The 24,139-nt window shown below is 40.5% G+C and overlaps 1 protein-coding gene across 1 annotated transcript; it reads right to left on the reverse strand.

The window, feature by feature from the left end:
- Nucleotides 1–92: 92 nt before the first annotated feature.
- Nucleotides 93–23,862, reverse strand: LOC121652714 (importin-13-like). The gene is made up of 23 exons (XM_042005644.1): nucleotides 23,767–23,862; nucleotides 23,270–23,356; nucleotides 18,721–18,846; nucleotides 18,282–18,638; nucleotides 17,638–17,891; nucleotides 14,659–14,799; nucleotides 14,314–14,455; nucleotides 12,690–12,856; nucleotides 12,304–12,424; nucleotides 11,976–12,123; nucleotides 11,697–11,878; nucleotides 11,441–11,467; nucleotides 11,129–11,263; nucleotides 9,261–9,413; nucleotides 8,826–8,906; nucleotides 8,595–8,732; nucleotides 7,624–7,720; nucleotides 5,580–5,632; nucleotides 4,117–4,183; nucleotides 3,921–3,979; nucleotides 3,726–3,815; nucleotides 2,337–2,518; nucleotides 93–2,218 (listed from the first exon to the last, which is right to left on the reverse strand). The coding sequence occupies exons 2-23, from the start codon at nucleotides 23,336–23,338 to the stop codon at nucleotides 2,122–2,124; spliced, it is 2,886 nt and encodes a 961-aa protein (XP_041861578.1). The 5' UTR covers nucleotides 23,339–23,356; nucleotides 23,767–23,862; the 3' UTR covers nucleotides 93–2,121.
- Between the last annotated feature and the right edge of the window lie 277 nt (nucleotides 23,863–24,139).

The raw sequence follows: 24,139 nt of genomic DNA on the forward strand, positions 1-24,139 counted from the left end.
AAGTTGAGGAGAAGTTTGAACTCTAACTCTAAAGAGCCTGCAGAGACCCGACTCAGTAGAACTAAAATACTTTTACACACAAAGTCAAGAGCTGCAGTCTTAGATATATTTAATAAATTAAAGCCAAGGTACAAAAAAAAGGAAGAAAAAAAACAACATACATTTCATCCTTCCCATCCCTCATCCATATACAACTCTTTAATTAAACTGCGACAGTTTATTTTCTCACTTCAGACTGAGACCACAAAACAGACCAGGGATCAGTGTTGAAGTCAAGACATTCACAGTTCATCTGAGACTAAAGGAGAAAAGCTCACTTCAGGCTCAGTTCCTGCTTTTGGTCTAAGTCTAAATCACATCTTTCTGCAGTGTCTCCCACACTGAGCGTATCTGTCCCTTGAACCCCACCGACCCAAAACACACACATGCTACATGTCTGCAGGCACCTCGGATAAGACAGAAGGATTAGACTGAGATAGTTGTATCAGAGACCACGAAGTACATTTCTATGCTGAGTGTTATTAGATGTCAGCGGGTCTTGCTGATTCACTAGACAGTGTATTTTACAGCCATCACGTCACTTCACCAATAATGTCACCGGCTTAATGGATGAGCACATGATGTCAGTGTCAAGTAGCTTTCTGAGTAAAGTTGCCAGCATTTTGTTACTAAACTCTCCAATCCTTCTTGGTCCTCTCCAAGGCAGTGACACAGATGAGTGAAAAGATTATGGGTAGCGTTGGTTAACAATAAATGGTGTCAATATCAGACATACGGATGAGTCTGGCCAATGATTATCCAGATGATAAGGAGGTGACTGGTGAGCAGCAGAGGTGAAATACTGGATGTGCCGGGTCAGTCTCTCTGAAGAAAGTCGCCTGAGTGAGTGCAGTGTGAAGAAATGAATCAGCTCTTTTAATAAAAGTAGGAGGAAATTATGCATCTGTACTGTAGGTCCAATATAAGTGCACTGAACAAGTGGAAAAAGATACATCTGTGCGCACACAACCTCTCACACATACAAGTAGGAACACACCCATCCACTCAAATACACAAAAAGTGTTCAGCAATAACTGTTAATATGCACAACTTGATTAATATTCTTGCACAATTACAGTGACTAAGCAGTCCACCGCCAGGATAATTTACCCTCCAAAAGCTCAGCTCCCTTCTTGGCAGTTTCTTTTTTCTCACTGCCAGTTACTTTGATCCATTTTCCCTCCAGGCATTACTCTTGGCAGTCCTGCTTTACTTAGGGACCACTGCATCTACAACCCAAGGAGACTGCAGTATGACTGGGTGGGATTTTATGTACATGAGGTACAGCCCCACACATTGAAGGCTTGGCAAGAAATCACTGTTTTCAGTCCATGTAATGTGGTTTTCGGCTTTTCTATTTTTTTGTCCACTCATAACCCCCAAAAGGCCTTTAAAAAAAGATATAAATTCACAAAACAACTAATAATTTGGCAAATGCAGAGATCATGGGGGCATGAGTAGGAGTAAATAATTTTGTATTATTGTCATTCTTCCTGCAGAATCCCCTCCTTCATATTGGTCCTTCAATCTTCCCAATAGCAGCAGCAGGACTGACAACCACTCTATATGTGTGTATACATATACATTTATATAATTAAATTGATTTACTTTTAAAAATAATGTCAAGTAGCTAGTACAATACCACTACCATTTTTAATGGATGCTAATCACCAGGAAACAGCCTAGGAACCACAGGAAGATCTAGAAAGGCAGAACAAGCCAGAGACAGAAGGAGGCGTGAGGCAGCATGCTGGGTGTGCTGCGCAAAGCTCTTCCCACAAAAAGACCTTTAAAGGAGAGAAAAGGGGAAGAAGAGAGAGATAGACAATCAATTTTACAACCGGCAAGAGAATTGGAGCAGAGAGGAAGGCCTCTCTGAAGCCACCAAGGCCTTAAAAGTTTGTTGATCTGATGGCAGGTCTGTGCTGGAACAGTTCCATGTCTTGTCCTGCGACTGGGTTATCGTTACAATCATTTCATTATGTCTTCACGGGGATGGAGAGAACTGTGTTTGCTGTGGTGTTCATCTGTTTTGCACTGAGGGCAGAAGTCATGGTAAGGAGAGAGTTCAAAGGGCGAGTTTCAGTATTCAGCAGCATACTCTGTACCATGGAGACCTCTGCACAGTAGTGTGAACTCCTTCACTATGTCCTTCACTCTCCTCTTGTTTACTCGTTCTCTGCATGACGGAAGAGGCAGAGGGGAAAAAAGGAAATCAGGAACCATACGTACAAGTAAAAAACACTCCAGTGCTTGAACAAGTTTGACTCATCAAACTCATCGTTGAGTTGCGTTACCTCAGTATCTGTTGTGAGAAATTGTCTTTCTGCTCAGCTGTGACTCGGGACGATGGGAATCCTGGAGGCTGCAGCGCCTCTTTCAACCACACAGCGAGCAGAGAGAAGCAGTGCTTGTTCAGACTGAACAGCACTTCTGCAAACTGGTCCATCAGACTCCGAGATGCCCCTCCCCCAATGCCCTGGAGAGATTGAAGGAGGCATTTTAAACAAATCCTCTTCTGATTTGCACCGCTTTCCATGAATCTGAGAGTAACTGAATGTATCAGTGTTATATCTGAATGATGGTGCTTTTTCCTTATAAAGCTAGCCCTGGGAAGACTTCATTTGTCATGGGCTCTGACCTAAAAAGACATCTCAGTCTTATTAGGTCAGAGCCCAGTATCCTTTATGCATCACTTTCAACATGACACAGCCTTTACTGCATGCACCCGTACAACAGCCTCTCATCTATTCCTCTTACATACGCAGTGACTCTAGGTAAAGCATGCTCATTACAGTAAATTGAATAAAACACTAGTGAGTAAGAAACCAAAAGTCCACCTGTTTCTTTTAGCTTAAACTTGTGAAAGGTGATTCTTCTTCCAATGTTTGGCACAAGTACATGGGCTTGTTAAGCTATTGTAAGTTGCAGGTGCAAATGGTAAATAATGAACGCGTAACGCGGCTCTGTTGCTGTCAAGAGTCTGACTGAAGCTGTGAGGAATGCTAAAAGGTATATTGTTTCTTTCTGAAGTGGGAGTGTGTGCTTATGTAGTCAATGTCTTCCCTGCACATTCTGATATGACAGCTAAGCCAAAAGCTGCTAACATTGGGGTGCCAGAATAACGAGTTTTTGCCATAAAAAGAAACTCAAACGTTAAAACCGTCCTAATTTGAGTCAAAGCTGCAAAAAAACATGTTTTACAATTGTGTGTTTGAAATTGCTTTGTCAACTACAACCATCTGTATTTTTTTGCATTACTGCAGTCCTACCTGAAAAACATTAAATAGTACAAACCCTCAACCATGTTTAAATATTAGCTAAAGTTATGCCCAGCAGTGATGCAGCACAACACGGACATTCTTCAGTACAGAAAACAGCAACAAAGCAAATATCTGATGCAGAAGTGGCACATAATAAAATTCCCTTTATATATAAAAATCATTTGCTTGAATCGGGAAATTGTTTACTGCTCTTCAAATAAAAAAAAACAAGGAAAACAACTAAAACAACACAAAAGTGACCGAGTGTGTCCGAATGACTGAATACTGTTGCTTCAACAAAGCAACGTATTAACATCCCAGGTCTGAAAAGGGCTTAAGAGTTAGAGAGGATGCAGATTTTGGAGTGTGATAACACAGCAAACTGCAGATCAGTGATGCAACACGCAATGTGGTACTTCTCACCTCCAGTACGGCTTGTACCAGCAGCTTGCCATCCTCCTGCATAACCCTGGCTATCGGAGGCACATCTGAGCAGTGGGGTAACAGTTCAGTCTGCGGCACAAACACAGGAAGTCATCTACTTTAGAGGCTAATTTAGAACATTTACATAATACACATATTTTTAAAGCTTCAGTTCTGAGAGGTGTTTGTGCTTACAAAGAACAAGCATGTTGACTTGACTGTCGGAGCTTCGGGAAATTTGAGTGACAGAATTCCTGGAGATGGAAGACAGAAACTGCTGAGGGCAGGTGTCAAATGTTTACAGACTGCAATTTGTACTCATTTCACAAAAACTGTGCAACACCAAAAAACAACAGAGTAGGGATTGTGTGTAAGTCTCATGTACACTTACCACAGTGAAACACTGCTTTCACATCAAGACTCTCAGACAAGAACAAATCGGGCTTCCGTTTGAGGGCCTACGAGGCAAATAAAAGCATTAAACAGAGTACGTTTCTGTCGGCCCGACCCAATCGATACTTCTTCACCACATTCCACTGAATAACCTTTTTCAAAATACTGCTATCAACACTACCCGCTAAGCCTGGTAGCCAGATCTGACAAAAACAAGGGACCAGATCTGCTTACCAGGCAATAGCGCCCTCTCCATCTGCTTAGGAAAAACTTAATCCAAACTCATTCACAGATCCTCCAATGCAGAACTGAACAGGTATAACAAACAAATTGCAAAAAATCAAATTAAGTCAAACTAAAGGCAATGGCTTTGCTTCTTGAAATCAATTATATCTGAAAAATTACTTTCCATTGTTTTTGGTTGACTGGACAGAATATGCAACAGAAGTGTGTAGGTAATTAACATGTGCAGATAAAGAGAAAGACAACTCATCTCATAATAATGAACTCATTCAGGATGGAGGAGAGAGGGAGAGAGGAAAAGGGAGAGAGATGAAGGTCAGATCTATCCAAAGATAGAAAACAAAGGAAGAATGAAGACGAAAGACAAAAATAGAAAACAAGAGAGCCATCAGCCAATTTGCTTGAACTGATTAATATTAGTTGAATATTAATTCATTTGGGCTTTGATTGGCTCTGGGCTGGAATGACTTTAGGGGGGAACTGGGCTTGGAGACTAACCAGTCACCTGAGACCACGATACTGATGCTCCATCTTCTAAAGAGGGCAGTGTCGACTTAAATATTTCATTTAAGACTCTGAGTGCACTGATGTTTTTACCAGGGAGCAAATGTGACCTGACGGTGAACTTACAGACAAGATGGTGGAAATTTTCCTCCATGCATGCTAAATTTTGTGGATCATTATGATAAATAAAATCCACACCAATCTTCATTTCCTCTTCTTTAAGCAACATAATTAAGGGATTACATGGGAGGAAATGAGCTTAATTAATTTAAAAAAAAGCAGTTTGTAAAATAAGACTTATTGTGTGATGACAGTATCGTGTAAGTGAGAACACACTGAATAATGGCACCAAGGCCAGTAGAAATCTCTGCTCTGATCAGTTCACTATTTAAAATAAAGTTGGTTTTACAGGAAAGAAAAGTAACAAATCAGACTGATTAGGCTGGCTGATGCTGATGAGCTCAGGATGTTTGCGTGGTCAGGCGACTGTTAGTCAAAAGTGTTTGAGGAGAGACAAATGCTCCCTTTTCAAACATTTCCCTCGAGTGTTTCATTCCACTGCCGTGCCTATGTGATGGGACACCTTAGGTCCCAACAAAGAACAGAAAGAGTTATAGGGAGAAAGAGCAAAGGACAGAGAAACAGGGAGAAACCAGAAACAGAGAAAAAGAGAGAGAAACCCAAAGTGAATGAAATAAGAAACCAAAAACACACCTGAGCTTGGAGTTGCATAAATGAATCAACAATATCAGGATGATCCCTGGGTCCTATAATATAATAAAGATGAAACTTAAGAAATCATAAGAGAATAAGAATAATATACAAACAGCAACTTAATAGATTCAACAGTCATGTGGAAATAAAAGAGAACTCAAAAATATTTCATTGAAATAATTTACACGTGAGTAAGGAACGAAGGGGGAGGGGCAAGGGGGGGAGGGGCGTATGAAGCTTTGGCAGAGTCTTGGAAGAAGAGACCAACCAAAAACAAATAACAGGCAGAAGACAAAGACATGGATCTGTTTGGAGAGAAACAAAATAAACAATAAAAAAAAATCAAAAAAGAAGTAACGAGAGAAAAGGAACAAACCTAAAAAAGCAAAGGTGGGTTTGGAGTGGGAACCCAGGAGGCACCTCTGTTACTGTTACAGTTTGGAGGAATAAGAGGCACCACACCTGAACAAACCCTTTTTTACCTCCTTCTCATGAGACACCACAGACTGCATCATGATCAAATAACAAGAAAGTGTCTTAGAAGAGGAGGAGGTTACTGTTAAAAGGTCCATTCAGCACAGGTTGATCAGATCCCTTAAGCTTCAAAGGTGAAGCCAATGCATCAGTAAAAACGACACTCAAATCTTTGCATAGGTTCTTATGTCACTACCTGCCGTATGCTGGACACAGACTACAAGACTTTTAATGGTATAACAGATAGCAAATAATTCACAGTTAAACAAACATTTCCTGTAAAAGCCTTGTAGCTGAAGCATCCACATTAAGATTTCTGACTTTCAGCTTCTTTCTGAAGACTTCAGATTGATGTTGGACAAAGTCCAACAGGAGACATGCAATGAAAGAGAATGAATGTCAGTAGTGAGCGCCCAGCTTTGGCTGTTCCCAGACTCCAAACAAGCCTCCTGCTCAATACCCCTCTCCAATCCTCATCCACGCACCACAACCCCCTCAAGAGAATACAAGACTTATTCAGAGGGCTGTGATGGAGAGCCTGACTCTAATCCCAGCGCAGCAGTGGCTGCAGATGTATTGGTTGGCCCTCCCTGCTATGTTACATGTCAGCCAACTGAATAAGCTAGCGGTGGCTCTATTGGGACTGTATCCTGTTCTGATACTGTCTAGTAAAGGGCACCTGCTCAGAAAAAACAGAGTTTAGAAGCAGGAGGAGAAGCAGCCATTACCTAACCATTCAAAGCAGGAAGATAGGAGAGGGAAAAGGGACAACACAAAGGGAAGGGAAGCATCAGACAGACCTGGCACAAACACTCAAAGCCAAGTTTAGTGAATGCGATCATCTCACTGATGTCCATCTTACTTGCAGCAAAAACAAACGTTAAATAAAAGCTGGAAACACCAGTGTCTTTAGTCTTAAACCAAACTCAAAGACATGCAGTCCAAAACGCTCCAAGTGTAAGTTCATCCACATCTTTGTACATGTTAAAAGAAAATAAATTAAGGAAATGGAATAAGCAAAGATCAGGCTGACAAATAAAACATGGCAACATATTGATTTTGTATGTTTACAGCAAATTAAAACAGTAAGAAAATAATTTAATCAACAGTCATTTGGGGAGAAAATCTGCATTGATAAAATCTTCATTTTAAACTTTGTCTCCTGAAAACACCAAGCAGACAGAAAAGGTTGATGTACCGCTTCTGTTAATGAGTAACAGGAGCAAATGTTGAAAGGTCCACTTAGAGTCCAGTAACCTTTAACCTTTTGAATTTTCCTATTCATGTTCCCAGACTGATCCGTTTGAGTTATGTCTCATAATGTGGCAGCAAATCAAGCACAATAAGAAGAGGAAATGATAATGTTGTATACCACCTAGAAAACAAATGTATTTCCTTACACTCTAAATTTGTTTACAACATCACCTTTTCCTTTACCAAGGGAAGGAAAAAGGCTTCACCAAAACACGATTTTGGACCCCTGTGAAACCACATATGATCTGAAACATCTTTTACACAATTGAACAGAAATAGTTATTAATGGAGACTCCCACCCTTGCTGGACCCCTACCTTGTTGGAAGATGGACAGTGTTACCGAGGTAACCAGCTCAAACAGAGCCTTGATCGGTGGAAAGTGGTCTGTCTCACTGGCGAAGATGTGCACCATCTAAAACAGCAGGACCACAAATCAGACACGGGCTATTTTTGCTTGTACACAACAAACCAGGTTATAGAAAGCTGCATGATGAGGACAGAGCCATTATGCACAACTTAAATACATATTTAAGAAAAAATAAGGACCCATAATGTCACTGAATGAGAAACAGGGTCTTTAATAAGATTATGACCCACAACTCAGGTGTGGAAACTGGCATGCTTTGACTTGATTTGCAGTCTAGGGTGGATCTGAATTTTATCAATGTGGCAATAACATGAGGAGTAATGATCTGTCATCTCTTCACACTGTTGCCATAGCATCACTTTCACTGCCTGGTTTGACATCAGGTGCAAAAACACTCACATTGATGGAAAGACATCCCATCAAAAATGTACAAATGTTGGCATCGTAACACCCGATCAGAGACTTAGTTCACTGTTGTCGTCATTTTGAAAAAAATAAGTCATAAATAAAGAAATAAATAAGAATAAATAAAGAATAAAAAAATCTAGCTCTATTAGTGCATTCTAGTGCACTTGATTCTGGTGATCTAGTATAAAACTATGACTATGTGCTTATCAAGAAAAAGAAGAATCAATTTTTAATTACTTTAGATGTCACCAATGTTTAATTTCTAGTTTAATATAGTAAATTCATTGTAATTAGTTGATATCAATACTTAAGTAACAACGTGCTCTATTCAGTTTGGGCTCTTAACATTATGATTGAAACATGTAAGTGACATGATGGATGAAGTTTTACAAACCTGGAATAAATCTTTATTAGCAAATTAAAAGTAACACACTGCCATCTCTGATAAAGCCCTAAAATCTCTCCTAATTAAATCAAAAACTATGTCTTTGTGCATAAGTTGAGTGTGTACCTGTCTTGTGAGGTCAAGGGCAGAGGCCTGGGGAATTGTACTGTACATCTGCCCGAGCATCTCACTTAGTTGAGACACCATGGGAGTAAAGTCATGGAGGAGAGTCTTCACCGACTTCTCAAAGATGGCACATACCGCCTACAGGACGGAACGAAATTAAATAAAAGCACATCTGTGCAGCACCAGTAACAAAGTAGTGACTGTATCTGGCAATGCATCTCAAAAACTTACCTCTACAACCTGTGAGTCGTTGAGCCACTTACTCAGTACCGTCTGTATAAGAGCGAAAACCTGCTGCAAAACCACCACCACCTGAACGCAGGAAAAGAATTTAGTTAAATTAAAACAAAACCAAACCTGAACAAAGGAACAGTACAGAAACATTTCCACGTGGGTGCATGCCTGTCAGCAGAATTACTGTTTTCCTGCAGCCCACCCTCATGCCTCCAGTTAGTGATGGCAAACATATTCAGGGTTGAAGACAGCAGAGGGTGAAGTTGTAGGGAACGAAGTATATCCCATTACAAAACTTGAAAATGGCACATTCTCCATGTTCATAATGACCAGTGTATAGAATCTATAAATTCAGCTCATCACAAATCCCCAAAATACATGTTAAACCTCCCGACCCTACTTATGAGAATGATGACGTGTGTGGTAACTGACCGGGTTTGGTCCGGGTGGGGGTGGGGCTGTTTTGACAGGTGGTGCAGAGACATCCGCTGACTCATCGTCTTGCTTACTAATATCGAGCGTAGTGAACAAGTTGGACAGCAGGCCCAAGATGTGGATGATGGCCAGTTTATTAGAGGGATTAGGCTGAAGGAAGGAAAAATGAACAGATTACTTCTAACTGTCAATTTGCTTGTTTACAACCTAATTAAATGCATTGATGCCTGGCTTAAAATATATTTACAAAGCCAAAGAAACCTTAAAAAGGGAGACATGCTACCAAAATTTTACTACTGAACAAGATAAACAGTTAAACCGATAAGTCCGTCCAAGGCATTTATATAGTGCTGACGTGTTGATGAAGATAAAAATTACAGTCCTTACATCACATTATCTATTAACTTATAATAAATCAAATATCCAATAGGCACCTTAAATATTTAGGATAAACCCTAAGTGTGTCACGCCCTGCCTCCCTGGCTTCACCGGCACATCGTGGTTTTACTTGGTTTCTCCTCACTCTGCCTGTAGCTGCACCTGACGTGATAAAGCACACCTGTCCATCGTCCTCCATTTTCAGAATCCTGCCTTCACCCTGACAAATCTTGTGGAAATAAATTCATCCTTGATCACTTGAGTCCTTCCTTAAAACACGACTTGTATTTAGAAATTAAACAGGCTAAATGTATTCACCTTTAGATTTAATGAGTTGGGTTATTAAGTTGTTTTCTGTCTGCATGAGACTTATTCCCCTGCTCAACAAGGTCGTTTACATGGGTGACAAGATCCAACCATATCAACAGATTTAGGTCCCCAGAGCATGAGTAATACCAGGAACACACACAAACTCCCGAAGGTGAAAACATTAATTAGGGTGTGTCACTGGGAGTGCTAAATCATTGCTGTCTCCATGGTGATGTAACACAACCAAAAGACTACAGAGAGGACAAGATGTGGCTGCCACACCCTCTAACAGACATTTTTTCCTCAAAGTCATGCCTTTCCCTGTACAACATCTACAATATGCGTGTGTATATCCTTTTTATCTGTCTCACAAGAGTAGATACATTTTTTTACATACATTTTTTTAAAGCTATCCCCATCAGAGATCAGGTCATTCACCCCGATACAATATAAGTCTTCCCACTAGGTGCCACTATTTGTCCAGCTCCAGACAACACCTGACTTGCTTGTCTGATGTAATGCTGTGACATTGTAAAGCCTGATGTAAGACATAGTTGGAGAGGGAAGAAAGACAGATGGATAAGCCTGTGTGTGATTATATGTATGGAGGAGAAGTAAAACATAAACACAGACAAACAAAAAAGATATGACATGCTTAATCTCAACAGACATCTTTATTTCCCTTCACTGGTGGAAAAAAAGAATTTTGGATAAACTCTTCTGCAGTCCACAAAGAGTAAATATCAAACTATTTTTAGATAAGAACGGTTCCACGTTTATGCTACCCAGCATGACAGTTTGAAAAAGCTAGGGTATATTAAATGTGACATTTAAGCAGAGTCAGGAATTTTCCTTTGAATGACTGTGTGCTCACACATAAAAGCATGACCTACTGTAAGCGCGTTCATGGAGGCATTTTCATTTTTAGAATTCTACATTTATTCGCTGTCACCCGTGCATGTGCCTTTGACTTGAGTGAGGAAAAAGTGCATCTTAGCTACTTCACTGTGAGTCACTTGCCCACGGTGGAGGCTCAAACACAATCTGGTCCTGCAGAGAAATGTCCCACTGCAGTGACACCACACAGACACAACGCCTGTTTTTATTGGCTAGAGTCCAACTATGCCCGTTCTGTGTGTTGCATTCATGCACTGTTTTGCATTGGTTTGCTCACTGACCGTCTCATCTGCTAGCTTCTCCAGTTGCTGAATATAAGGGGTGATGAGAGAGTGAAGGTTTCTTAAGATGTCCTCCACGGGGAGAGCGGAGAGCAGGAAGCCGAGAGCCTGCATCAGCCACATACACTGACTTGTCTGTAGGAGGAGACAATCACAGGTCTAGCTTTAGTTTACGCTCCGGCTCATTAAAGACTTCAATACAGGTGGATATTTTTCGTAATGCATGTCAGGAGTAAACTACAGGCTGAAAATCTGTTAAATCTTACTTCTGAACAGCAATAACAGAATGAATGTAAGATTATATACACTGACCTTGTGGATCTGTTTTATGAGCACCTCCTTGAAAGGAGAAAAAAGAGAGATTGCTCAGTTATTTTGAAAGCACAACAAATCAATTTCAAAGCAGTAATAAAAAGTATCTCCAAAATAATACAGCTGAAGTGATTTCAAAGCTTAATGGTTATTTCTAGAACAAATAAACAAAAAAATCTGGGAGGGAAAAAGCAGTTTTATTATAAGCTCTTTTTCATCCTTAACTAGGGCAAAAAATGGCAAGCATGCACTGTACCTGAGAAACTGCTACGATGTTGGTTGCGTATGGTGGCAGGTCATATTTGCACTCCCTGCAGATTTTCTTGAGTGTCGAAACAGAAGAAACAGAAAGGTCTGGGTTCCCTAATGCTTGTAAAACCAATGGCAGTACACTGCTGAGCATCACCGGGTGGTCTGCCAACCATTCTGCCAGAGCACCTACCAATAAAGTATTAGTTTAGAGACAGAAAAAGAAACCTGCAACCTACAACTGCAAAATGCAGCAGCTTTTATCTTATAATGTGGCTTCTCTTACCTATTGTGAACATCACTGTGTCTGCTAACTGAACATTGGTGATGTTGATTCTGGGGATGAGTCCTATCAAGCCAGGGATGACGTCAGAGTAATTCACATCTATCGTCTCTGCTATGGACTGGAAGCCATACAGCAAAGCCTCTGTGTGCTACAGAAAGAGGATGTATTTGCAAGCAATTTAAAATAATAAGGAAAAAGTAGGAAAAATGGTTCCAGTAGTTAAAGTTTTGGTATAAAGTGCTGAGAATTTTCAGTGCAGGCTTCCATGCAATAGAAAATAACTCATGTTTATTCTTTTCAATGTCCTGTATTTGTACGTCACACCCACCTGCCAGGAGGTAGGTTGCTCCGCATTAGTCAACAGTCTCCCTAGTTTATCGTACAGGTTACTCAGCAGCTCTGCTCCCAGCATCTCATATACATACATGAGTGTGTCAGAAATATCCACCCTGAGGGACAGATGTGCACAAATTGACATTTTAGGGGCATGCAGTCTTGAAGTCTAATCTGCTAAGCTATTTGACAAACAGGTTTTGCACCCTCAGCTGCCAGTTTAGCGAGAGTCCATTAGAGAAAAGATACACTCATTTGCTGACCAATCATCCTGTCAGCAAGTAATTTCGGAAACACTTAGCAGCCACCGAAACACAACAACACAGCAGAGAAAGAGAGAGAGAGACACACACACACAAATGCAAAAACGCAAACATGTACCTGTAAATCCTAAATTGCTCCTTTTCATCCGAGGACCAGGATGCATACTCCTGATCAGAGGGAAACTGGGCTTTGTGCAGCAGAACATCCACCAGCTGGAAATACACTGGCCTGTAGACCTGAAGATAAACTGCCTGCTTATCAGACTCAAACGACATGATTTCATCCTGAGAAAAGAGAGAAGAACCATAGAGAAGAACGCTGTTATGTTACCGGGACAGAAAACACGCATTCAGATGTACACAGTAGTGAGGTTTCCATTGTTAGGCTTGATGTGCATTTAGAGGATGCAAGAAAGATAGTGTAAATGAAATCAGCAAAAACTCTAATAGAATTCCAATAAAGTGCTTGAGGTGGTTTTTGTTTGTTTCAAATAAGAACTTATCAGGAGGAATGAAGGCCGCCTTACAAATTTTGTCTGACATGACAAAGATCAAAATAATATCCTAAACATTAAAGTAATTCCTGAAGAAGAGATCTCACTCGTTTTCTTTTCTGTATGTCCACTACAGTCTTTTTTTTGTTATTTTTCTCCTGTAGGCAAGAGCTCTGAGGCTCTTCTTATTTATTTATTATTATATATTATTATTATTATATTATTATTATTTATTTATATTTATAGTTTTAGCCTCTTGTCTCCTTAAGCCTCTGTCCTCTTGCTTTTATAAAATGTTTTTACATCTCAAGTCAACAAATGCACACATAAGAGGCTTGTTGGATGAAGTATAAGTGAGGATACACCAGTGAATCCTTTGTGGGAGTTTTTTTTTTGCTGTATGAAAAGGAGGCATGGTATGTTAATCCTACACTTCCAATTGAATTAAAAGTAAATATCTACTTTGTCACAAACATGCAATGTCCATCAGACAGAAATTATTAAATAAAGGCTGCAGTTAATTAACATTATTAGCTGATGTCACTTCACAATGACAGCTCTGAAATGACGTCTCCTTTTATGAATGCATTCCAGCTCGGCTCTTCTCTCCTCGTTTCTGTTCTCATCTTATCAGACTCCATCTCTGATGGGAGGGACTAGCAAATAGAGGAGTCGAGTGGAGGAAGCGACTGTGTGCAATCTGGGAAATGGGATACGATGTAGTCTCTGATCAGTACAATTACTTCTTCTATTGAATTACAGCCACCAGTGACTTAACCGCCAGCCTCTGGCAACACTATTAAGCTTATTTTCTTCACTTTAAAACAAGCCTGTTCTCTGATTCACAGATTCAAAACTTCTGCCTTCAACAAAGATAATTCCGCTGCACAGCAAGAAAATGTAACATCAAGACATAAAGAGCAGGAAAATAAGCTCTTGTTCCACAGCTGGATCAACTTAATTTTTAGTTTTTATTTTTCCATCTTGGATTTGGTAAAACAGACACTATGACTGGCTCTGGGTGAAGTTGAGCTAAATGATCTTCATAACCATGCCTGGAACTCATTACATAAACTGGTCTTTGCTCTGGACTAGCAAAGAGGTGTTGCCTCAGTAGCACCATTTTTCAAATGTTTTGGCAGTCACAACACAAAGAACCGGCTTTAAATTGTCACTGCCTCCGACCAGCACTAGAACAAGTTTGTTGTCCAACTGTCCAACACTGACTTAAAGTTAAACATCTCTTACTTGTAGTGTATACCAGAAGGTGAGTGTGAGGGAGCTGGTGGTCTCATTGACCGGGTAGTGGCCAGGGATGCCTGTACAAAACATGATCATGTTGACTAAAGCCAGGAAGCTCTGCCAGTGATCCACCTGCTCCAACAGAGTTCTAAGGAGAGTGGCAGAGATTTAGCTGGGTTAAAAATTGAGTATTTCTTCCTTTAAAATAAAATCAGCCTAAAAATGCTGTTAGAAATATGAATGAAAAGAATTTCAATATTTTAAAAAATTAATATGCAGTATATAATAACCATTAGCCAATTTCATTGTTGAGTGTATGTAATTTACTTTATGCAATGACAACATTTTTACCTAGAGTGGTTCTCTCCAAGGGTGACAGCAATCCGGCAAATACCATGGCAGGTCTCCATGTCTCCATTCTGAACAGCCTCTCTGAGCTGCTCCTGGAGAGCCAGGACTTGGGGAACCAGTTTCAACAAAGTGTTCACATATCTATAACCCAAGAAAAACAACCACATACCGTGGTAATCAATCACAAGCACAGATGATTTAACTATAATTTGTTGTAAAAAAAAATTTGTACGGTAGAAAAGAGCATAGGATGCAAGGACTGATAAAAATATAAGTGACTCGCCCTCCTCACAGCGATACTGATATATTTATTTTCCCATCCTGAGTTAAGTGTTTATTTGAAATCAAATCCAAGTCGGCCCAATCTCTGATCCAGAACTCTCTGATCCCTAAAAGTCCTGCATAATCAAGCAGGAAACCTGAAAATCTATTTAAAACGCCTTCTCATTGTTACACTGCTGTCAGTTGTTATTCTGTCTTCTCACTGCTGCATCAGCCATTTATAACTCTGTTACACATGCACACAAACTCACAGAGACACTCACACCACCCCAATCAGCACATGACAACATCAGACATCACTCCTCCTGTCATCCTTAATGACGGCAAGAAAAGGAGTGACATTTAGAGATAAAGGACAGAGTGCGCCTTCCCTGAATGTCACAGAAAGGATAGTGTGCATATGTGAATTCTATACATGGAAGCCATACTGTGTGTGTCCCAAGGGTTTGTGGTATGCAGGAAGTGCTTCATCTTTCAGGGAGAATGTCAATAAAGATGTTGGCCTGGGTTGATAAATATTTATCAATGACACAGCAAGGATAAGAGACTTTAGTAGCAGTTTTTTTAATGAGCAAAATGAAAAAGAAAATAAAAGTATTGATGTTTCATTCAGGATCCATTATGTGGTGGGACTAAGAATCTTTACCTTTTTAAATATATTCCTAATCAAACTTCTAAAGGGGAAAAAACTAGCACAACTTCTTAAAGGAAAAAAATCCCCACATTAGAAAATAAAAAATTAGATGGACTTTTAAAAACAGGTTTAAAAAATAACATTTCCCTTATGTGCTCTGTGCATGTGCTCTGAAGGCTAAATGCAGAGCTGACCAGTACTGGTAGCATTTATTATTTTAATTTCCCTTGGGCCCTTTCATGAGCCATAAAGGCTGTTCTACCGTCCTGCATTAAGAAGCAAAGTCCAAGCTGATCCCCCCTTCTCTGGAGAAAGTGCCACCCTACTAAGAAGTAATGTGTATGGATCTGCCCTCCATCTAACAAGCCAATACCCGGACATCTACAGAGTTGAATCCACTGTCTTTGACTAACTCTTAAGAGCAGTGCCAGGAACTGCACTTTACTTTGTTGAATGAGGCACTTTAGGAGTGTATCTGTGTATCTCTCTATGTGTCAGTGTATTCATGCATTCAAGATTGTTCATTTTTAATAAGAAACCTTGTAGATGCAGGTCATGCACTCTTAGCTCCAGAACGCAGGAATTGGTGTATATGTGATGTGATTAAAAGGGTAGAATGGATTTGTATGCATTCTCCCATTTCCCCTAGTCAGATATGACATTCTTGAGCTTCCACTGAGACTGTCTGCTGCAGTCTCCTCTCCACTAACTCATCATTTCCCTCTTTGATTCTGTCCTGCTGTACACTGACTCCTCCTTTAGTGTCTCCTTCTCTCTCCACCTTCTCCCTCCCCCCACACATCGCTCTCCCCACCTCTGCTCCCCTCTGCAATTACTGCAACACTCTGAGACAGGGGAAATGGGTTGCCTGGCAACAGGATGCAGCTGGACCAATAGCAACCCCCCAAATGAGTTGACTGTAATGTGTTTAAACAGAGAGAGAAAGAACAAGAGACAGGGAGGAGGGCTTAGTACTGATGGTGGGAGATGAGAAAAGAGAAAGGAAGAGCACAAAGGGATGGAGGCAGCGTGGGACAGAAGATGAAGAAGACAGCAAAAAAAAAAAAAAAAAAAAGACAAGCAACTCAAGAGAGTGAAAAAATCTAGGATTTGATTGTCTTTTTTAACAATGGAGAAAAACACTCAAACCTATTTATTTCCATTCTAAATTACTGACTATACACAAAATATACAATAATTAAAAATAAATAAAACAATTCACCAGCAAAAGAACTCACACATTCACCTAACGAATGCTCAACAAATCAATCACTTGTGAAAAAAGATCTTTAGAAAAGTCATTTTGATACTGAAAATACGTAGAGGGCAGAAAACTTGAAAATAAATCAGAAGGATCTCACCTCTAGCTAACAGTCTACTTTAGGGCCAAACATTTGTATTGAACTGTGTGTTATTGTGAGATTCTACCTTTTAACTTCCCTGCCATTAATGTCCATCCTAACATCTGTTTGACATGATGTCACCACGTTTAAACTGGCTCGTCAGCAGCAACCTCAAAGGTCCAACATCTGTCTGTTAGGAGCACTCAGGTATGGAAGATAGTCTTTTATTTGTGAACATTTTCACACCTTCCCCTGCCCTCCACCCTCAATCCTCTATCTGCACTGTCCTATCTGCCCCACCCCTCCGTCTCTAGAGGAGGGGTAATGGGTGCCTGCCATGTCTGAATCAACCAGGGCATGATGACATCTTTCCCCAGCACTGTAACCATAGTAACGCCAGCCAACCGAGAAATGCTTCTCTCCTCCCCCTGGCTGTCAACTTGCCCTGTATCGGTCCATCCTTCCTTCTTTCACTCCATCCTTCGCTGGTGCCCCTTCACTGCCCAGCCAGTCTATTTTCTTTTGGTTTTCGCTGATGCATCTGTCCCTCACCCCCATTTTCTCTCACTTTTCTCTCCATTTTTGCAATCTTTTAGATCTAATTCCTCTAGTTATAAAAATGAAAAGCTTTAATTTCATGGAAGAAGCATTTCCTTCTAGTGTATTTTTTGAGGGGGGGGGGTGACATTAAAAGAAAATACTACACAACAATGTACATACCTTTGAGAATCAGGTTGCGAGATGGCATTCACTATTGCCTCTACAGCTGTGTCAAAGAGCTCCGGGTCAGACAGGGCACTAAAGCAGTCATGAACCAGAGCTTCGCTCTCGCTGAGGGGCACATCCAGCAGTACCCATGACGACAAGCAGCGCAGCACGCGAGCTTTCACGGCCCCTGGGCTATCTGTTCGCCGAAGCAGTTGTTGCAGTAAGGGACAGACTGACCCCCATTCCCGGCCCAGGGCTCCCCGGACCTAGACCAATGAAGAGAGATTATACTGCTTCATATAGCTAATTCCTGGCCTTTCCCACTGTTTCAAGATTGGAGAAGGACATTATTTAAAGTGCTGCCATAGTGATGCCAATAAGATTCTGACTTTATTTTGCACTTTTGATTATTTTTTTTAAACCTTAGAATATAAACATTATTTTCCCCAACAAGGCCAAATAACAAATACATCTGATTCACACAAGCTGTGATAAAGTTTCCCACATCAAATAAGGCGTGAATTTAATCAAAGATTAATCTATAATATACAAATGGAAAATAATTTAATATCCCAAAGGTATGAATGAATTAAGACAAGATTAATTCAAAGAACTGTGTGAACACTGACATGTGAAGCTGGTACCGGAGAACATACCTGTCCCTTCCGGTACTGGGGCAGGCGGCTGGTCTGGAACTCCTCAGGCAGGACAGTGAGCAGCTCCAGCAAAGCCAGACAGCGTGCCCGCCCATCCACCCCTCCCCCCTCCTCCTGAAACACCCGCACCATTTCTGCCACGGCACCAGGCCAGGCTTCGGGCATTGTGTTGAGCGCCAGAGAGGCTAGCGCCACGCATAGTCGGGTAAGGACCATCTTGGAGCCGGAGGAGAAGCAGGCAATCTGAGAGAACAGCTGGCTCTTGAGAGACTCATACTGGTCTGTGGGAATATCTGACCAGTACCTAGAGATCTTGGTGTGAAGCGCACTTGCGCCAAAGTACTGGATCTCAGGCACCTGTAAGGAGATTAGATAAATGCAAATTAATCAAATGTCTTTGAAGTATTTGCATGTATATTTGAGTGTGTGCAGCCTGTACCTTATCTGGATTCAATAGGGCCCAGCAAAACTGCCAAGCCTGAGGCGAGACTTGAGCTTGCATTAGCCATTTCTGGGCCAGATTCTTGTTTTCTATATTGGGATCGTAATACAACTGGTGAAGGGCCTGGAAATAAAAAGAAATAGAGAACAATTGCAAGAATCCATACAATCTGTGGAGGTTGAACTGCAAAAGAGTTGAACTGCAGTGACATGGTTATTGGGAAATATGTTTGCAACTGCACTCCACAAACTTAAAATAGTGGGTGTCTGAGAAAAGAGACAAGCTGAGGGAAAAACAACCACTGAGTATTTATTTGTGAGAAAGATTTGGTAACACTGGTAGAGAGCACACACAAACACACAGCAGACACAACTCCCAAACTCTGAGCAGAAGGTAAAAGTGACCAGTACTACGCTCTGAAATACAGCTTAGAGTAATTTGACTACTTGAGCAACAGGAATGAGCCAAAGAAAAACGTATAAGAAAGATAAATAATCTGTGTGACAGGATAAAATAAAAGAAATTAGCATCAATTAAACAGATGCTTACAATGACAGAATTTTTAAGACACTAGTCTGTAAAAAGGTCTATTTATTTCTGACTCTCTTACACTAACACACATGCTCACTAAAACCACCGACTACCAGCACACAAGCAAGTCTCACAAGCAACATAGGAATGAAAAAAATAGAATCCTTGGAAGATTTCACCCCTCAGAGCCAGCCCCCATCAGTGACTCCACCAATTTATCCCTCCATTTCATCTCTGCATCTGCTCTCCTTCAGCCTAAACTCTCCATTCAGCTTTCACACATCTGTTCACTCTTAATCTTGAACTCAGCCTTCTTCTAACATCAACATTTTCCCTCATCAGAAAACTTTATGCTGTTTTAAAAGGGAAAAAAAGCAGGGTCACAGAGTGCAGTGATACAATAGCTGCTGCAAAGAGGAACATCAATGCAATGTCAATGCCACAGGAAGCACAGTGTCAGGTTGTTTTCTCCATGTCTGCCATTCTCCGGTGCAATTATCTGTCTCCGCTTACTGTACGAGACTCTGAACAAGGGTGTCTGGGTGTTAATGAGCAGATTGTCTGCAGAGAGCCAGGTAACATTTCTACATCTACGAGTGAAAGAGAGGTATAAGAGGGAGCGCATTATAAGGAACAGGTACAGAATGTATAATATATGTGTAGCGTTGGCTTGTTCATTGATGGCAGGTCTCTGTGCACAGCCTCTAGTTTCTGCAATTTAAGGATGAAAAACACAAGGAAAAAAGAGATTATGAGACAGTTTGCTTAAAAAGCACAGACTAATGGAGACAAAATGTCATAACAGAGTTCATGAGTTAAGAAAGCGTTGTTGTGCTGAGACACGGCAGGGTCTTTCTATGGAACATTAACGTGCTTTCATTCAAAAACACATTAGCATTAGGATGGCCTGTTAGTCAGCTCCAGTCTCCTCTTTCTCTAAACGAGGGTGTGATATCAAAGCAGCAGCAGCTCATTACCGCACCACAGTCCACTGTACGACTGCAGACCTCTCTTATCCAACCCCAAACAGGGCTGCCTGTCCTTCTCAAATTTATTATGAAACCAAGACACAAAACCGATTGTTCAATTTAAAGTTTTAATCTTCTTACAAAAGCACCGTAGCCTGGCTTTTCCTATACACAACACCAGGCATCTCAACACTTAGCCTGACTTTTGGTAACAAATTATTTTAACAAGTGAACTACACATATCTATAGCAACAGCAGCTTTTGGTTTAACCTGCTGCAAAATTAACTAATGGCCTGAACTACCTGACTTCAACTGAGTATGGCATGCACTTGGCAGACAATGCCAAAGGCCATTAATCTTATCTGCAGTCTTTTTCTGAAAGAAGAAGGAAGGGAAAGAGGATGAAAGTAAAGAAAACATGGCTCAGTGAAAAAGATTCACTATGAGAATAATACCCTGTATTACAAATAGCCACAATATAGAAAATGGTGGATCCCATTATCCTAAATAAGGTTAATGTTATTCATTTTTTAAAATGAGGTATACCTTAATTATGTTTAAACTAAAAAAACAAAAAACAAAAACAAGATAGAAATCTTTCTTTCCTTACATACTTTGCACATTATGTCCATACACAGCAGATCATGACCATAGGCTTAAAGTGCTTTCGAGCCATCTGTTCTTAGGAGCGTCACTCTCAGAGCTGTTGTAATGATGATACCGTGATGCAGAAAGCACCGTCACATCACTGACCCATCATGATAGTGCGCTATAACTGTGAGGATCAGAGGCATGCTGAGGAATGATGATTAATAAAGGAACAAAGCACAATAGTTTGTGTGAGAGCGTGCGAGGGTGGCTGCTGACAGCACACCGCCAAGACAGAAATTAAGAATAGCAAGTTGTTGCCAACAGTGATGAAATCTCAGCACAAGAACAGAAAATAATTCCTTAAACCAAGTGTTTTAACTTGCGAGGCTCAGTTAAATTAACATGCGATTGCATCAACTACAAAGGATGACCACCTACAGTTTCCAAGTCAATGGCACTGTGATACCATTTCCAAGACTATTGATTCAAAAACTGACAGAAAAGGATTAACACCAGGACATGTGTGTCTCATGCAATCTACGTGCAATTTGTTCCATCTGGTCAATAACTGGATGGAAATGCACCATCCCTTTCTATGACTAAAAAGCTATTTAATGTAACATGCATCACTGCTCTATGACTGATTCTACTGTCCCAGTCCCACTTTGTTCCAATATATGTTAGCTGGCAGTCTGATTCATCATCCCTCACATCTCTTAAAAATACACCACTTGGTGTTACATGCATCTTACTCTATTACTCTTAGTTTTCAAACGGCAGAAATGCTTTAGCCTGGGAGCTAGGCATCCTTGAATGGACCTTGACATGTTCCTGTGGAAAGCATCCTGTGTGGGTAGTGGGGGGATTACAGATAGTTATGGTATGAGAAAGTCACTCCTGTCCAAGCACCCTACAGCAAGATGCTGGGCAAAACTGACCCAGTACTGTATGGAGGTTCTTCCTGATAGCACAGTAACTGCTTGTCTCTGGGGAGAATTGCAGTTTTCCAAAATCCTAACAGCATAGTTTTTTTTTTTTTTTTGTTTGTTTGTTTGTTTTTTCAACACAATGTAGAGCTCTGAATTTCCTCTACAGTATATGAACCCTTTCATTCCACACAAAGATCCTCACAATGTGGAACTTTGTCTCACAGATCCAATTGTGAACAAAGAACTTTCTGTTGGACACATAAAAATACTGGGCCAGGAACCATCATCTCCAACACAATGTATGCATCAAATGCACACTCTCCAACACCTCATTGTAAAATAAGCATATGCATAGTTATCTGTGACTGGAGTTGGTTCAAATGGTGTTAATGATTTCATAAACAATGGAGTGCCACTGAAAAATCTTATCTAAGCAAAAAATAAAATAAATAAACTTACCAAACATAGCTGAACCTTATCAGAACACCATCATGTAGAGCAGACTAGATGCTGACGCAAGCTGCATCAGGATCTGAAAAGGTAACTTAAATTCTATATAGCACACAACCGATTAACCTTCACAGATCTAATATGACCCTCCCTGTTACATTAATTATATATATGTGTACATTAATTATTATTCATCATGTTTGTATGTATTTTTCAACTTTAGATAATGTGATCCAAATAAAAGTGAAATGTGCTTGTTTTATTCACTGGTTCCAGCTCTCAGACAGCATTCTCTCAACCAGTGGAAATTAATCAAAGAATATTTCATGGCAGACACATCGATACACACTGTTTGTCATCCTCCCTCCTCTTTCATTAAACCAGAAACCACAGTATCTGGCCAAACTATTCTCCCTAAAGGAATGTGCATCTCTCCCTCAGACATGCCTTTAATCATTTCTGTTACACTGCCAGCCTCCTCACCTCCACCTCTTTCTTTACTGGCATCTCTTTCACCTTATCCCCCTCTCCATCTCATCACATCAATCTGCTCTTCCACTGAGCACTTTTCTCATCCTCTCCTTTGTCTCCCCACCCATCCTCTTGTGTCCGAGTCAGCAGCCACCCAGCAGGGAGATTCATTACAGCAACCTGCCTTGCAACACAAACACTAAACCATACATGCATACACATAAGCGTACAGCCAAATGCATGCGATCTAAGTCAGAAAAACAAGCCCCCCCCTCCCATTTTTTTTTTACAGAGACTGTAAAGGTTTCATGGGTTACAGTCTGATATTTATTTTAATCTGATCAATTATTTTAAATATTAACAATTTAGTCTAGACAAAAATAGGTAAGCGATACTCCTAAAGACATAAACATGATCTCCTCAGAGAAAATTAATACTGTAATATGCACAAAATTACATACTATGTGACTACAAAGTAAACAAAGCTCTTTCACTCTGAAATCGTCTGTCTAAAAAAAACAGCAGCCACTTCAGTTCATAAACCCCTGCAATGAATGAATGAGAATACAAGCTGGTGAAGGGAACTACCTGATGCAAACACTCACCTTCTCTACATTTTCCACCGTGAAGTCCAGGGCGTCCGGTGTGGTTGCTATTCTCCCCGGCGTCTCCATATCTCCGCGGACACGGAGCTGTCAAACGATCAACAAGCGGCAGCTTATTCAGAAGCAGCGATCGTTTGTCTTTTCTTCGTATGAAATGCCACTTCCACTGTATTTTCACGACAGCAATCTGATCATTTTGTAAGATATTATACAATTACAAATTTAGGCTTATGAAAGACAGGATAGGCTAACCGGTAAGCTAACGTTCGCTCGCTTAGCTATTGCTAACCTTCAATACAAGATTACAGCAGCAAGGGCTAGCGCCACTATGCTAACACCAAGCTAGTTAATGTAGCCATGTAACTTGACCGAGCCCTAGTTCCACACACAACCAGTGGAAACAGCTATACTCATAGTTTCAGTGTGACAGTATTATGAAAACAATGCGGTCTCCGGGTGTTATCTCTAGGATTAATAGAGGACTGATATTTTCACACCTTTCTGTCCAGCGATGGTATGATGAGACGATGCTGGCAGCTCCCTGCCGCTTTTCTGTCTCTCTGCTCAGTCACCGGGAGCTTTTCTGTTACATTCAAGCACCGTGGGAAAAGTCATAATCATAGCGTAACTGGCCAAGGACCACCCAAACAAGGTTTAAATGAACGACTTTTATTGTAAAATACTGTTCTTCCAAATAGAGTCTTAAAAAAATATTAAATTAAAGATATTTCAGAGTACCACACATCAAAGATGGAAATGCAGTGGTTCTCGAAAATAGGAAAACGCGTGTTATGTTTAGTTTATTGGTTAAGTTTTTTTTTTTTGTAAGTTTTTTTTTGTTTTCAAACCGTTGTTGGCGCTTGACATTTT

The sequence above is a fragment of the Melanotaenia boesemani genome, chromosome 14 (genome assembly GCF_017639745.1).
Source record: "Melanotaenia boesemani isolate fMelBoe1 chromosome 14, fMelBoe1.pri, whole genome shotgun sequence".
Taxonomy (NCBI): domain Eukaryota; kingdom Metazoa; phylum Chordata; class Actinopteri; order Atheriniformes; family Melanotaeniidae; genus Melanotaenia; species Melanotaenia boesemani.